General features: G+C 46.7%; 1 protein-coding gene across 3 annotated transcripts in view; it reads right to left on the reverse strand.

Annotated features, from left to right (window-relative positions):
• The window catches only part of LOC115201738 (calcineurin subunit B type 1), a 55,878-nt gene that overhangs the window by 15,418 nt on the left and 25,530 nt on the right, over positions 1-14,930 (reverse strand). For all 3 annotated transcript variants that reach the window (XR_003879801.1, XR_003879800.1, XM_029765598.1), the window contains exon 3: positions 2,189-2,365. Coding sequence is in view for 1 of the 3 variants with exons in the window: in XM_029765598.1 (XP_029621458.1) it covers positions 2,189-2,365 (177 nt within the window). In the remaining 2 variants the exon portion in view is untranslated. The remainder of the gene's footprint in view (positions 1-2,188; positions 2,366-14,930) is intronic.

Below are 14,930 nucleotides of genomic sequence, written 5' to 3' on the forward strand. Positions count from 1 at the left end.
TGCTGGAGCGCGTGCTACGGGTCAGTGTTGCTATGGTGACCAGTGAGCTGAGATAAGGCGGAGCTTTACCTAGCAAAGACTTATAGATGACCTGGAGCCAGTGGGTTTGGCGACGAATATGTAGCGAGGGCCAGCCAACGAGAGCGTACAGTCGCAGTGGTGGGTAGTATATGGGGCTTTGGTGACAAAACGGATGGCACTGTGATAGACTGCATCCAATTTGTAGAGTGTTGGAGGCTATTTTGTAAATGACATCACCAAAGTCAAGGATCGGTAGGATAGTTAGTTTTATGAGTGTACAGTCTAACCAGACACCTAGGTATTTATAGTTGTCCACATATTTTAAGTCGGAACCGTCCAGAGTAGTGATGCTAGTCGGGCGGGCGGGTGCGGGCAGCGATCGGTTGAAGTTTTACTAGCATTTAAGAACAGTTGGAGGCCACGGAAGGAGTGTTGTATGGCGTTGAAGCTCGTTTGGAGGTTTGTTAACACAAAGAAGGGCCAAATGTATACAGAATGGTGTCGTCTGAGTAGAGGTGGATCAAAGAATCACCCGCAGCAAGAGCGACATCATTGATATATACAGAGAAAAGAGTCAGCCCAAGAATTGAACCCTGTGGCACCCCCATAGAGACTGCCAGAGGCCCGGACAACAGGCCCTCCGATTTGACACACTGAACTCTGTTTGCAAAGTAGTTGGTGAACCAAGCGAGGCAGTCATTAGAGAAACCAAGGCTGTTGAGTCTGCCGATAAGAATACGGTGATTGACAGAGTCGAAAGCCTTGGCCAGGTCGATGAAGACGGCTGCACAGTACTGTCTTTTATCGATGGCGGTTATGATATCGTTTAGGACCTTGAGCGTGGCTGAGGTGCACCCGTGACCAGCTTGGAAACCAGATTGCATAGCGGAGAAGGTACGGTGGGATTCGAAATGGTCGGTGATCTGTTAGTTAACTTGACTTTTGAAGACCTTAGAAAGGCAGGGTAGGATAGATATAGGTCTGTAACAGTTTGGACAGTCTAGAGTGTCTCCTTCTTTGAAGAGGGGGATGACCGCGGCAGCTTTCCAATCTTCAGAGATCTCAGACGATACGAAAGAGAGGTTGAACAGACTAGTAATAGGGGCTTGGGCCAGTTCCTGTGGGGGGTGCAGAGCTGTTGGTCGGGGTTGGGGTAGCCAGGTGGAAAGCATGGCCAGTCGTAGAGAAATGCTATCGTGGATTTATCGGTGGTGACAGTGTTTCCTAGCCTCAGTGTAATGGGCAGCTGGGAGGAGGTACTCTTATTCTTCATGGGCTTTACGGTGTCCCAAAACTTTTTTGAATTAGTGCTGCAGGATGCAAATTTCTGTTTGAAAAAGCTAGCCTTTGCTTTCCTAACTGACTGTGTTTATTGGTTCCTGACTTCCCTGAAAAGTTGCATATCGTGGGGACTATTCAAAGCTAGTGCAGTACGTCACAGGATGTTTTTGTGTTGGTCAAGGGCAGTCAAGTCTGGAGTGAACCAAGGGCTATATCTGTTCTTAGTTCTACATTTTTTTAAAGGGACATGCTTATTTAAGATGGTGAGGAAATTACTTTTAAAGAACAACCAGGCATCCTCTACTGACGGGATGAGGTCAATATCCTTCCAGGATACCCGGGCCAGGTCGATAAGAAAGGCCTGCTCGCTGAAGTGTTTTAGGGAGTGTCTGACAGTGATGAGGGGTGGTCATTTGACCGCGGACCCATAGCGGGTGCAGGCAATGAGGCAGTGATCGTGGAAATGCGGAAATGAAATGCACTGAGGTTGGAGAGGTTGGAGCAGGGAACTGTCACACTGGGCGCCGTGGAGCAGTTGTTGTGGGTGGTGAAGTGCCTTGCTCAAGGGCACAACGGCAGGCAATGACATCTACGATTTGATACCAGCAACTCTACAGTTGGCATCTCATTTCCCTCCAGATTTTCCCCGTCAGACCCAGGATTCGAACTCGCAACCTTCCAGTTGCTAGCTCACCTCTCAAGCCAGCCTATTATATACATTTTATTAATATATAATTATATTCAGACAATTTAGCATTTAAAGTGTAGAGTACTCTGTCTCTAGCCTGGGTGCGTGCCAGTCTGTTCCATATGGAATAGTCTTGCATAATGGAGTAGGAAAAAGCACAAACAGATCTGGGACCAGGCTACTCTGGCTCTGTCTTACCCTTGAAGTCCACCTCTCCGTTTCCATCTGTGTCAAAGATGTCAATGACCCTCTGGACCAGCGGGTTCTGCTGGAGTTCAGGCAGGGACATGAACTCCTCCACGCTAAGGGACCCAGAGTTATCTAGGTCCAGTTTCTTAAACCTCTTTCCCAGACGCTTAATCTCATCAGCATCGACTGGAGGACAGAGAGAGAGAGAGAGAGAGAGAGAGACAGACAGACAGACAGGAGAAAAGAGAGAGAGACAGACAGAAGAAAAGAGAGAGAGAGACAGACAGACAGAAGAAAAGAGAGAGACAGACAGACAGGAGAAAAGAGAGAGAGACAGACAGACAGGAGAAAAGAGAGAGAGACAGACAGACAGGAGAAAAGAGAGAGACAGACAGGAGAAAAGAGACAGAGACAGAGACAGACAGGAGAAAAGAGAGATTGAGACAGGAGAAGAGAGAGAGAGAAAGAGAGAGACAGACAGGAGAAAAGAGAGCGAGACAGACCGACAGGAGAAAACAGACAGACAGACAGACAGACAGACAGACAGACAGACAGACAGACAGACAGACAGACAGACAGACAGACAGACAGGAGAAAAGAGAAAGAGAGACAGGAGAAAAGAAAAAGTGAGAAACCAGGCAGTTAGGTAAACGTACAGTACACACTGGGAGCAGAGAGGTTTCATTACAGTTAGGTCATTTAACTGGCAGACCCTCTTATCCAGAGGGACTTACATTCAACCAAGGTAGGCAAGAGCAAGACAACCACATATCTCAGTCATTGCAAGTAGACGTTTCCTCAATAAACCAGCAGTCTGTAAACAGTATCAGCTTACCTAGATCTCCTGGAACATAGACATGCAACACATTAACACATGCATGGTGAGACACCCAGCAAACCCTGAACCCGCATACACAATGACCACTGACTTCCTCCCTGCCTACACAGACCTGATGATAGAGGTACCTCTGACTTCCTCCCTGCCTACACAGACCTGATGATAGAGGTATGTAGACGAGGATCACTGACTTCCTCCCTACCTACACAGACCTGATGATAGAGGTATGTAGACGAGGACCACTGACTTCCTCCCTGCCTACACAGACCTGATGATAGAGGTATGTAGACGAGGACTACTGACTTCCTCCCTGCCTACACAGACCTGATGATAGAGGTATGTAGACGAGGACCACTGACTTCCTCCCTGCCTACACAGACCTGATGATAGAGGTATGTAGACGAGGACCACTGACTTCCTCCCTGCCTACACAGACCTGATGATAGAGGTATGTAGACGAGGATCACTGACTTCCTCCCTGCCTACACAGACCTGATGATAGAGGTATGTAGACGAGGACCACTGACTTCCTCCCTGCCTACACAGACCTGATGATAGAGGTATGTAGACGAGGACTACTGACTTCCTCCCTGCCTACACAGACCTGATGATAGAGGTATGTAGACGAGGATCACTGACTTCCTCCCTGCCTACACAGACCTGATGATAGAGGTATGTAGACGAGGATCACTGACTTCCTCCCTGCCTACACAGACCTGATGATAGAGGTATGTAGACGAGGACCACTGACTTCCTCCCTGCCTACACAGACCTGATGATAGAGGTATGTAGACGAGGACTACTGACTTCCTCCCTGCCTACACAGACCTGATGATAGAGGTATGTAGACGAGGATCACTGACTTCCTCCCTGCCTACACAGACCTGATGATAGAGGTATGTAGACGAGGACCACTGACTTCCTCCCTGCCTACACAGACCTGATGATGGAGGTACCACTGACTTCCTCCCTGCCTACACAGACCTGATACACCAACAGACCTGAATCAACAACAGACCTGAATCAACAACAAACTAATTGGTCTTTTGACCAATCACATCAGATCTTTTCACACCAGATCTTTTTCACAGCTGATCTGATCAGACAAAAAAAAAAAACGATTAGTGAAAAAAAAAGATCAGAATTGGGCTGCCTGTCTAAACACAGCCTTATTAGGTGTCATAACTCATGAGCTATCAGAGCAGACATAGTTGTACACACAACACGTCCTTAATCGTCCTGTTCAAGGCTAGGTGTCAGAAACATGGTTAAATAGCACAGCCTGTACTAGGAGCAGGAAACTGGGCTGTTGGTATTAGTCAAATCAAATCAAAGTTTATTTGTCACGTGCTTCCTGCTTTAATTTTTACTTGTAAGCAGGAATCAGGAGGATAGAGTTGTGGTCGGATTTACCAAACGGAGGGCGAGGGAGAGCTTTGTACGCGTCTCTGTGTGTGGAGTACAGGTGATTTACCAAACGGAGGGCGAGGGAGAGCTTTGTACGCGTCTCTGTGTGTGGAGTACAGGTGATTTACCAAACGGAGGGCGAGGGAGAGCTTTGTACGCGTCTCTGTGTGTGGAGTACAGGTGATCTAGAATTGTTTTTTCCCCCTCTGGTTGCACAATGTGTTTGAATCCATCAGTATGAGCAAGAGGATCAGAGTTGTGGTCTTCTGTAGCTCAGTTGGTAGAGCACGGGTGCTAGCGTCGCTAAAACAGTGTGTTCAATTCCTGCTAGCAGCGCACGGGTGCTAGCGTCGCTAAAACAGTGTGTTCAATTCCTGCTAGCAGCGCACGGGTGCTAGCGTCGCTAAAACAGTGTGTTCAATTCCTGCTAGCAGCGCACGGGTGCTAGCGTCGCTAAAACAGTGTGTTCAATTCCTGCTAGCAGCGCACGGGTGCTAGCGTCGCTAAAACAGTGTGTTCAATTCCTGCTAGCAGCGCACGGGTGCTAGCGTCGCTAAAACAGTGTGTTCAATTCCTGCTAGCAGCGCACGGGTGCTAGCGTCGCTAAAACAGTGTGTTCAATTCCTGCTAGCAGCGCACGGGTGCTAGCGTCGCTAAAACAGTGGGTTCAATTCCTGCTAGAACCACCGATACCAAAAATGTATGTGCGAATGACTGCAAGTTGCTTTGGGTAAAAGCGTCTCCCCAGCTTGAAATGTCTCCACTCACATTTACATTTTTACATTTTAGTCATTTAGCAGACGCTCTTATCCAGAGCGACTTACAGTAGTGAATGCATACATATCTTTTTTTCCCCCGTACTGGCCCCCCGTGGGAATCGAACCCACAACCCTGGCGTTGCAAACACCATGCTCTACCAACTGAGCCACAACTGAGCCACTCACGATATAGAATCACTACCTCACCAATAGTGTAATTGGCTATGATGTTGTCAAGCGGGCGGTCATGTGAGAGAGGATCCATGGTTGAAACACAGTGAGAGACAGGGAAGAAAACTATACCGTTGAGCAAGCTCAGTGATGCCTGTTACACAAGGTAAAGTGTAGAATTGCTCATCTTGATCATACAATCTATTTAACTTATTTACAGTGCATTAGGAAAGTATTCAGACCCTTTGACTTTTCCCACATTGTGTTATGTTACAGCCTTATTCTAACATGGATTCAATAGTTTTTTCCCCCCCTCATCAATCTATACACAATACCCCATAATGACATCACAATACCCCATAATGACATCACAATACCCCATAATGACATCACAATACCCCATAATGACAAACCAAAAACTACACCCACTTTATCTCTGTGTTTCTCCTGTTCTTTAGGTTGTTGAACAGAGCATTTATCTCTGTGTTTTTCCTGTTGGGGTTATATATTTTAGTTTGTATGATATCAGGCAGGTGGTGTTTTAATGTGGGTTCTGAAAGGCAAGTCCAGTGGGTGTCTCAGTTTTCACCACTAGATCCAGGTCCAGGTGTCTCAGTTTTCACCACTAGATCCAGGTCCAGGTGTCTCAGTTTTCACCACTAGATCCAGGTCCAGGTGTCTCAGTATTCACCACTAGATCCAGGTCCAGGTGACTCAGTTTTCACCACTAGATCCAGGTCCAGGTGTCTCAGTATTCACCACTAGATCCAGGTCCAGGTGTCTCAGTATTCACCACTAGATCCAGGTCCAGGTGTCTCAGTATTCACCACTAGATCCAGGTCCAGGTGTCTCAGTGGTCACCACTAGATCCAGGTCCAGTGGGTGTCTCAGTATTCACCACTAGATCCAGGTCCAGGTGTCTCAGTATTCACCACTAGATCCAGGTCCAGTGGGTCTGGGTATTCACCACTAGATCCAGGTGTCTCAGTATTCACCACTAGATCCAGGTCCAGTGGGTGTCTCAGTATTCACCACTAGATCCAGGTCCAGGTGTCTCAGTATTCACCACTAGATCCAGGTGTCTCAGTATTCACCACTAGATCCAGGTGTCTCAGTATTCACCACTAGATCCAGGTCCAGTGGGTGTCTCAGTATTCACCACTAGATCCAGGTCCAGTGGGTGTCTTAGTATTCACCACTAGATCCAGGTCCAGGTTTCTCAGTATTCACCACTAGATCCAGGACCAGGTGTCTCAGTATTCACCACTAGATCCAGGTCCAGGTGTCTCAGTATTCACCACTAGATCCAGGTCCAGGTGTCTCAGTATTTACCACTAGATCCAGGTCCAGTGGGTGTCTTAGTATTCACCACTAGATCCAGGTCCAGGTTTCTCAGTATTCACCACTAGATCCAGGACCAGGTGTCTCAGTATTCACCACTAGATCCAGGTCCAGGTGTCTCAGTATTCACCACTAGATCCAGGTCCAGGTGTCTCAGTATTCACCACTAGATCCAGGTCCAGGTGTCTCAGTATTCACCACTAGATCCAGGTCCAGGTCCAGGTGTCTCAGTTTTCACCACTAGATCCAGGCCCAGGTGTCTCAGTATTCACCACTAGATCCAGGTCCAGGTGTGTCAGTATTCACCACTAGCTCCAGGTCCAGTGGGTGTCTCAGTATTCACCACTAGATCCAGGTCCAGGTGTCTCAGTATTCACCACTAGATCCAGGTCCAGGTGTCTCAGTATTCACCACTAGATCCAGGTCCAGGTGTCTCAGTATTCACCACTAGATCCAGGTCCAGGTGTCTCAGTTTTCACACTAGATCCAGGTCCAGGTGTCTCAGTATTCACCACTAGATCCAGGTCCAGGTGTCTCAGTTTTCACCACTAGATCCAGGTCCAGGTGTCTCAGTATTCACCACTAGATCCAGGTCCAGGTGTCTCAGTTTTCACCACTAGATCCAGGTCCAGGTGTCTCAGTATTCACCACTAGATCCAGGTCCAGGTGCGTCAGTATTCACCACTAGCTCCAGGTCCAGTGGGTGTCTCAGTATTCACCACTAGATCCAGGTCCAGGTGTCTCAGTATTCACCACTAGATCCAGGTCCAGGTGTCTCAGTATTCACCACTAGATCCAGGTCCAGTGGGTGTCTCAGTATTCACCACTAGATCCAGGTCCAGTGGGTGTCTCAGTATTCACCACTAGATCCAGGTCCAGGTGTCTCAGTATTCACCACTAGATCCAGGTCCAGTGGGTGTCTCAGTATTCACCACTAGATCCAGGTCCAGTGGGTGTCTCAGTATTCACCACTAGATCCAGGTCCAGTGGGTGTCTCAGTATTCACCACTAGATCCAGGTCCAGTGGGTGTCTCAGTATTCACCCCTAGATCCAGGTCCAGGTGTCTCAGTATTCACCACTAGATCCAGGTCCAGTGGGTGTCTCAGTATTCACCACTAGATCCAGGTCCAGGTGTCTCAGTATTCACCACTAGATCCAGGTCCAGTGGGTGTCTCAGTATTCACCACTAGATCCAGGTCCAGTGGGTGTCTCAGTATTCACCACTAGCTGCAGGTCCAGGTGTCTCAGTATTCACCCCTAGATCCAGGTCCAGGTGTCTCAGTATTCACCACTAGATCCAGGTCCAGTGGGTGTCTCAGTATTCACCACTAGATCCAGGTCCAGGTGTCTCAGTATTCACCACTAGATCCAGGTCCAGTGGGTGTCTCAGTATTCACCACTAGCTCCAGGTCCAGTGGGTGTCTCAGTATTCACCACTAGCTCCAGGTCCAGGTGTCTCAGTATTCACCACTAGATCCAGGTCCAGGTGTCTCAGTATTCACCACTAGCTCCAGGTCCAGTGGGTGTCTCAGTATTCACCACTAGATCCAGGTCCAGTGGGTGTCTCAGTATTCACCACTAGCTCCAGGTCCAGGTGTCTCAGTATTCACCACTAGATCCAGGTCCAGTGGGTGTCTCAGTATTCACCACTAGATCCAGGTCCAGGTGTCTCAGTATTCACCACTAGATCCAGGTCCAGGTGTCTCAGTATTCACCACTAGCTCCAGGTCCAGTGGGTGTCTCAGTATTCACCACTAGCTCCAGGTCCAGTGGGTGTCTCAGTATTCACCACTAGATCCAGGTCCAGTGGGTGTCTCAGTATTCACCACTAGCTCCAGGTCCAGGTGTCTCAGTATTCACCACTAGATCCAGGTCCAGGTGTCTCAGTATTCACCACTAGCTCCAGGTCCAGTGGGTGTCTCAGTATTCACCACTAGCTCCAGGTCCAGTGGGTGTCTCAGTATTCACCACTAGCTCCAGGTCCAGGTGCGTCAGTATTCACCACTAGATCCAGGTCCAGTGGGTGTCTCAGTATTCACCCCTAGATCCAGGTCCAGTGGGTGTCTCAGTATTCACCACTAGCTGCAGGTCCAGTGGGTGTCTCAGTATTCACCACTAGCTCCAGGTCCAGGTGTCTCAGTATTCACCACTAGCTCCAGGTCCAGTGGGTGTCTCAGTATTCACCACTAGCTCCAGGTCCAGTGGGTGTCTCAGTATTCACCACTAGCTGCAGGTCCAGTGGGTGTCTCAGTATTCACCACTAGCTCCAGGTCCAGGTGTCTCAGTATTCACCACTAGCTCCAGGTCCAGTGGGTGTCTCAGTATTCACCACTAGATCCAGGTCCAGTGGGTGTCTCAGTATTCACCACTAGATCCAGGTCCAGTGGGTGTCTCAGTATTCACCCCTAGATCCAGGTCCAGGTGTCTCAGTATTCACCACTAGATCCAGGTCCAGTGGGTGTCTCAGTATTCACCACTAGATCCAGGTCCAGGTGTCTCAGTATTCACCACTAGATCCAGGTCCAGTGGGTGTCTCAGTATTCACCACTAGATCCAGGTCCAGTGGGTGTCTCAGTATTCACCACTAGCTGCAGGTCCAGGTGTCTCAGTATTCACCCCTAGATCCAGGTCCAGGTGTCGCAGTATTCACCACTAGATCCAGGTCCAGTGGGTGTCTCAGTATTCACCACTAGATCCAGGTCCAGGTGTCTCAGTATTCACCACTAGATCCAGGTCCAGTGGGTGTCTCAGTATTCACCACTAGCTCCAGGTCCAGTGGGTGTCTCAGTATTCACCACTAGCTCCAGGTCCAGGTGTCTCAGTATTCACCACTAGATCCAGGTCCAGGTGTCTCAGTATTCACCACTAGCTCCAGGTCCAGTGGGTGTCTCAGTATTCACCACTAGATCCAGGTCCAGTGGGTGTCTCAGTATTCACCACTAGCTCCAGGTCCAGGTGTCTCAGTATTCACCACTAGATCCAGGTCCAGTGGGTGTCTCAGTATTCACCACTAGATCCAGGTCCAGGTGTCTCAGTATTCACCACTAGATCCAGGTCCAGGTGTCTCAGTATTCACCACTAGCTCCAGGTCCAGTGGGTGTCTCAGTATTCACCACTAGCTCCAGGTCCAGTGGGTGTCTCAGTATTCACCACTAGATCCAGGTCCAGTGGGTGTCTCAGTATTCACCACTAGCTCCAGGTCCAGGTGTCTCAGTATTCACCACTAGATCCAGGTCCAGGTGTCTCAGTATTCACCACTAGCTCCAGGTCCAGTGGGTGTCTCAGTATTCACCACTAGCTCCAGGTCCAGTGGGTGTCTCAGTATTCACCACTAGCTCCAGGTCCAGGTGTCTCAGTATTCACCACTAGATCCAGGTCCAGTGGGTGTCTCAGTATTCACCACTAGATCCAGGTCCAGGTGTCTCAGTATTCACCACTAGATCCAGGTCCAGGTGTCTCAGTATTCACCACTAGATCCAGGTCCAGGTGTCTCAGTATTCACCACTAGATCCAGGTCCAGGTGTCTCAGTTTTCACACTAGATCCAGGTCCAGGTGTCTCAGTATTCACCACTAGATCCAGGTCCAGGTGTCTCAGTTTTCACCACTAGATCCAGGTCCAGGTGTCTCAGTATTCACCACTAGATCCAGGTCCAGGTGTCTCAGTTTTCACCACTAGATCCAGGTCCAGGTGTCTCAGTTTTCACCACTAGATCCAGGTCCAGGTGTCTCAGTATTCACCACTAGATCCAGGTCCAGGTGCGTCAGTATTCACCACTAGCTCCAGGTCCAGTGGGTGTCTCAGTATTCACCACTAGATCCAGGTCCAGTGGGTGTCTCAGTATTCACCACTAGCTCCAGGTCCAGGTGTCTCAGTATTCACCACTAGATCCAGGTCCAGGTGTCTCAGTATTCACCACTAGCTCCAGGTCCAGTGGGTGTCTCAGTATTCACCACTAGCTCCAGGTCCAGTGGGTGTCTCAGTATTCACCACTAGCTCCAGGTCCAGGTGTCTCAGTATTCACCACTAGATCCAGGTCCAGTGGGTGTCTCAGTATTCACCACTAGATCCAGGTCCAGGTGTCTCAGTATTCACCACTAGATCCAGGTCCAGGTGTCTCAGTATTCACCACTAGATCCAGGTCCAGGTGTCTCAGTATTCACCACTAGATCCAGGTCCAGGTGTCTCAGTTTTCACACTAGATCCAGGTCCAGGTGTCTCAGTATTCACCACTAGATCCAGGTCCAGGTGTCTCAGTTTTCACCACTAGATCCAGGTCCAGGTGTCTCAGTATTCACCACTAGATCCAGGTCCAGGTGTCTCAGTATTCACCACTAGCTCCAGGTCCAGTGGGTGTCTCAGTATTCACCACTAGCTCCAGGTCCAGTGGGTGTCTCAGTATTCACCACTAGCTCCAGGTCCAGGTGTCTCAGTATTCACCACTAGATCCAGGTCCAGTGGGTGTCTCAGTATTCACCACTAGATCCAGGTCCAGGTGTCTCAGTATTCACCACTAGATCCAGGTCCAGGTGTCTCAGTATTCACCACTAGATCCAGGTCCAGGTGTCTCAGTATTCACCACTAGATCCAGGTCCAGGTGTCTCAGTTTTCACACTAGATCCAGGTCCAGGTGTCTCAGTATTCACCACTAGATCCAGGTCCAGGTGTCTCAGTTTTCACCACTAGATCCAGGTCCAGGTGTCTCAGTATTCACCACTAGATCCAGGTCCAGGTGTCTCAGTTTTCACCACTAGATCCAGGTCCAGGTGTCTCAGTTTTCACCACTAGATCCAGGTCCAGGTGTCTCAGTATTCACCACTAGATCCAGGTCCAGGTGCGTCAGTATTCACCACTAGCTCCAGGTCCAGTGGGTGTCTCAGTATTCACCACTAGCTGCAGGTCCAGTGTGTTTCCATGGTGGGGGATTTCAGAACCCATGTTAAAAAAAACACACGTTTCATTTTCGTTTGTCAGTGGTTTATTTTGTTAGTTCCCTTTTTCTGTTGAGTGTCTTATTGGGGAACATAACAGTCTGTGTGTGTAAACAAAACAATGTCTCAATACACAGCCTTGTAATTATTCTGCTAAACACATGACACCAACCCTATTAGCATAATGGCTTTTTATTTAGCCAATGAGGTGCGTGTGTGTGTGTGTGTGTGTGTGTGTGTGTGTGTGTGTGTGTGGAGGGATTCTAGTGCGACAGATTTAAGGATAGTGGATCGATAGTGGATAACACAGCATACTGTGGTAGTGGTATCCATAGTTTGGGTCTTTTTAGAGAGAGATTATTAGAAAAATGAAACGTTATTGAGTAAATGTATTTATTAGTTGTCTCTCTAATGTTGAGCGATGAAAATGTAATGAATTATAAGGTCACGTCATTAGATAGTAGTCCTGTATGTCTCTGTTGGTAGAGCATTACGCTTGCAACGCCAGGAATGTGGATTTGATTCACGGGAATGTAGAATGTATGCATGCATGACTATAAGTTGTGTTGGATAAAAGCAGAGCAAAAACAGGTTTAAAAAACTGAAATATCTAAAAAATTCAAATAAAAAAAAATACCTTATTTATAAAAGTATTCAGACCCTTTCCTATTAGAATCAAAATTGATCTCAGGTGCATCCTGTTTCCATTGATCTTCCTTGAGATGTTTCTACAACATGATTGGAGTCCACCTGTGGTAAATTCAATTGATTGACATGATTTGGAAAGGCACTAACCTGTCTATATAAAGGTCCCACAGTTGACAGTGCATGTCAGAGCAAAAACCAAGCCATGAGGTCGAAGGCATTGTCCGTAGAGCTCCGAGACAGGATTGTGTCGAGGCACAGATCTGGGGAAGGTACCAAAAACACAGTGGCCTCCATTTTTATTAAATGGAAGAAGTTTGGAACCACCAAGACTCTTCCTAGAGCTGGCCTCCCGGCCAAACTGAGCAATCAGGGGAGAAGGGCCTTGGTCAGGGAAGTGACCAAGAACCCAATGATCACTCTGACAGAGCTCCAGAGTTCCTCTGTGGAGATGGGAGAATCTTCCAGAAGTACAACCATCTCTGCAGAACTCCACCAATCAGGCCATTATGGTAGAGTGGCCAGACGGAAGCCACTCCTCAGTAAAAGGCACATGACAGCCCGCTTGGAGTTTGCCAAAAGGTACCTAAAGAACTCTCAGACCATGAGAACTAAGATTCTCTGGTCTGATGAAACCAAGATTGAACTCTTTGGTCTGAATGCCAAGCGTCACGTCTGGAGGAAACCTGGCGCCATCCCTACGGTGAAGCATGGTGGAAGCATCATGCTGTTGGGATGTTTTCAGCGGCAGGGACTGGGAGACTAGTCAGGATCGAGGGAAAGATGAACGGAGCAAAGTACAGCGAGATACTTGATGAAAACCAGCTCCAGAGCGCACAGGACCTCAGACTGGGGTGAAGGTTCACCTTCAAACAAGACAACGACCCTAAGCACACAGCCAAGACAACGCAGGAGTGGCTTCAGAAGGGACCTCCCGAGTGGCGCAGCTGTCTAAGGCACTGCAGTGCTAGAGGCGTCACTACAGACCCGGGTTCGATCCCGGGTTGTTTCACAACCGGCTGTGATTGGAAGAAAAGCCCTTCCTGTAAAAACCCTCCCCTAACCCAGACAACACTGGGCCAATTGTGCGCCGCCCTATGGGACTCCCGATACTTAAAAAAAATAATAATAATTATACATTTGCAAAAATGTATACAAACCTGTTTTTGCTTTGTTATTATGGGGTATTGTGTGTAGATTGGTGAGGGGGAAAAAATGATTTACTCCATTTTATAATAAGGCTGTAATGTAACAAAGTGTGGAAAAGGTCTAGGGGTCTGAATACTTTCCGAATGTACTGTAGATTAGGCTTGGGGTGTAGTCGTGAGAAAGGCTATATAATGTAGGCTATATACTGTAGGCTATATACTGTAGGTTATATACTGTAGGTTATATACTGTAGACTATATACTGTAGGTTATATACTGTAGGTTATATACTGTAGATTATATACTGTAGGTTATATACTGTACTGTAGGTTATATACTGTACTGTAGGTTATATACTGTAGGTTATATACTGTACTGTAGGTTATATACTGTACTGTAGGTTATATACTGTAGGTTATATACTGTAGGTTATATACTGTAGGTTATATACTGTACTGTAGGTTATATACTGTAGGTTATATACTGTAGGTTATATACTGTAGGCTATATACTGTAGGTTATATACTATAGACTATATACTGTAGGCTATATACTGTAGGTTATATACTGTACTGTAGGCTATATACTGTAGGCTATATACTGTAGGTTATATACTGTAGGTTATATACTGTAGGTTATATACTGTAGGTTATATACTATAGACTATATACTGTAGGTTATGTACTGTAGGTTATATACTGTAGGTTATATACTGTAGGTTATATACTGTACTGTAGGTTATATACTGTAGGCTATATACTATAGGTTATATACTGTAGACTATATACTGTAGGTTATATACTGTAGGTTATATACTGTAGGTTATGTACTGTAGGTTATATACTGTAGGCTATATACTGTAGGTTATATACTGTAGGTTATATACTGTAGGTTATATACTGTAGGTTATATACTGTAGGCTATATACTGTAGGCTATATACTGTAGGTTATATACTGTAAGTTATGTACTGTAGGCTATATACTGTAGGTTATATACTGTAGGTTATATACTGTAGACTATATACTGTAGGTTATATACTGTAGGTTATATACTGTAGGTTATATACTGTACTGTAGGTTATATACTGTAGGTTATATACTGTAGGTTATATACTGTAGATTATATACTGTAGGTTATATACTGTAGGTTATATACTGTAGGTTATATACTGTAGATTATATACTGTAGGTTATATACTGTACTGTAGGTTATATACTGTAGGCTATATACTGTAGACTATATACTGTAGGTTATATACTGTAGATTATATACTGTAGGTTATATACTGTACTGTAGGTTATATACTGTAGGCTATATACTATAGGTTATATACTGTAGGTTATATACTGTAGGCTATATACTATAGGTTATATACTGTAGGCTATATACTGTAGGTTATATACTGTAGGTTATATACTGTAGGTTATATACTGTAGGTTATGTACTATAGGTTATATACTGTAGGCTATATACTGTAGGCTATATACTGTAGGTTATATACTATAGGTTA

The sequence above is a fragment of the Salmo trutta genome, chromosome 10 (assembly GCF_901001165.1).
Source record: "Salmo trutta chromosome 10, fSalTru1.1, whole genome shotgun sequence".
Lineage (NCBI taxonomy): Eukaryota > Metazoa > Chordata > Actinopteri > Salmoniformes > Salmonidae > Salmo > Salmo trutta.